Genomic DNA, 1,753 nt, shown 5'->3' with positions numbered 1-1,753 from the left:
ACAACCTGAGTCTGTCAGTGGAACAAACAGAGATGGTTTGGGTGAGTTTTATTTTGTTTCTGTACAGTTTGAGTTGTGTTTCACAATTATCTGCCAGGTAAAATGACTGGTTTTGTAAATGGAGTCTGGTTGTGTTTGCACATGAAGAATAAAATCTAACTGAACTGAAATAACCTAAATTATTATTAGTAGTAGTATTATTATTATTACTATTATGCCTGTATGCATATCCATGTTTCCATTTCTGTTTGGTGATTATTGTTTTTTAAACAGTATTTGTGTCAAAAAAACTGCAGGAAAAGTGAAGTCAAACTAAAATTAGGAGCTAAAAGAGGCTAAAAAAGCTGCAGTGTCTATACGAGTGACACCTTTCACATTACTCATAGTCACAGATTGAGTTTTAATTCAAACGAAAAACTCTCTTAATTCTGTTAAAAGCACTTTAATGCCTGAAAATGATTTCACAACCTCCAGAAAACAGCAAGTGCTGGAAGGCAGTTAAAAAAAAAAACACATCAAACAGTGTGTGTGTGTGTGTGTGAGACAGGAAGGAAGGTCACACACACACACACACACACACACACACGGTGTTACCACAGTCTAACTTTTGCCTGTTGAAGCAGCTGGAGGTTAATTCAATAGTATTTGTGAGGGAGGACAGCGATTCCCGTTAAACACCCCCCTTTCTCTCACACACACACGTTTCCCAGCAGTGTCTTTTTTAGCACCGACCTTCGGCTGCCCTCCTCTTCAAAATCAGACAGTTTGAAGCAGTTGAAGCATTTAATGGTAGCGTTGCCGTCGTAAAGTAGTCCCAAAGTGTTCACTCTGTGTCCCAATGCAAGGTTCAGGGTGATTTAAGAACAGCAGACGGCGGTTTTAAACATCTTACAATACAGATTTTCATCACAGTCGTATATCACTGAATGTTCAAGTGTGGAGTAGCTGTTTAAATAGGAGAACGTATGATTGATTTACTGACTTATATCCTTCATAATACAGTTTATAAATACTATCACCACCTAACTTTTTATGTACTTGTGCTCTCAGTCTTCAATCTCTCACACACACACACACACACACACACACACATATCCTTTAAGAAATAACTCTGAGTTGAATTCATAGGCAATAAAATGCCTCATTGAGTACGACAGCCTCGGGGTCAGTAGCTTTATGGAGGCTGATGTTAGAGACTCAGCGTTAATGTGCTCGTGATGCTGCACTGACTGTCCAAAGTCCGGACTCGTGAGGTCTTACTGTGATTCCTGCGTTGCTGAAGGCCTCGTTGATGCCCTGCAGGTAGTCCGGCAGCAGGCCCAGCAGACAGGTGGCCAGGAAAACTCCTCCAGCAAAGCAGCTGATCAGACTCAGCAGCCGGCGCCGCGAATCTGTGAACAAACCACATCAGGGATCAGACCGACAGCAGCACCTGAAGGCTCAGGTAAAGTCCTGGTGCTCGCCGGCTTCCTTACCTGGGTCCACGCAGCAGGAGCCCGCTCCCCGGACGATGCAGAGCGGGGCGAACCCAAACAGCAGGGTGACGGAGAGGAGGACCACCAGCGCTCCCAGTTTGATCTCCAGGGCGGGGACGTCGGCCGGGTTGAGCTGCAGCGCCGGCGTTTCCCTCCCAGGAGGCAGGAGGGCGGAGGAGGAGAGCCTCCCCCCGACGAACATCTTCACTCTGGTTCACTTTCAGGGGGCGAGGAGGAGCGGCGAGGAGGAGCAGTGAGGAGGAGCGGTGAGGAGGAGC

At 46.1% G+C, this 1,753-nt stretch overlaps 1 protein-coding gene across 1 annotated transcript in view; it reads right to left on the bottom strand.

The window, feature by feature from the left end:
* Positions 1-1,747, bottom strand: part of LOC118329809 (zinc transporter ZIP1-like) — a 3,247-nt gene extending 1,500 nt beyond the window's left edge. Inside the window, exons 1-2 of the mRNA XM_035664126.1 lie at positions 1,476-1,747; positions 1,261-1,391 (exon numbers count right to left, since the gene is read on the bottom strand). Of these exons, the coding sequence (XP_035520019.1) occupies positions 1,261-1,391; positions 1,476-1,677 (333 nt within the window). The 5' untranslated portion in view covers positions 1,678-1,747. The remainder of the gene's footprint in view (positions 1-1,260; positions 1,392-1,475) is intronic.
* Positions 1,748-1,753: the final 6 nt, after the last annotated feature.

This window comes from Morone saxatilis, unplaced genomic scaffold (assembly GCF_004916995.1).
Source record: "Morone saxatilis isolate NCDOM2014 unplaced genomic scaffold, NCSU_SB_2.0 Contig19, whole genome shotgun sequence".
Classification (NCBI taxonomy): domain Eukaryota; kingdom Metazoa; phylum Chordata; class Actinopteri; family Moronidae; genus Morone; species Morone saxatilis.
Note: the sequence above shows the minus strand (reverse complement) of the source record. Positions and strands in the feature narration are given on the sequence as shown.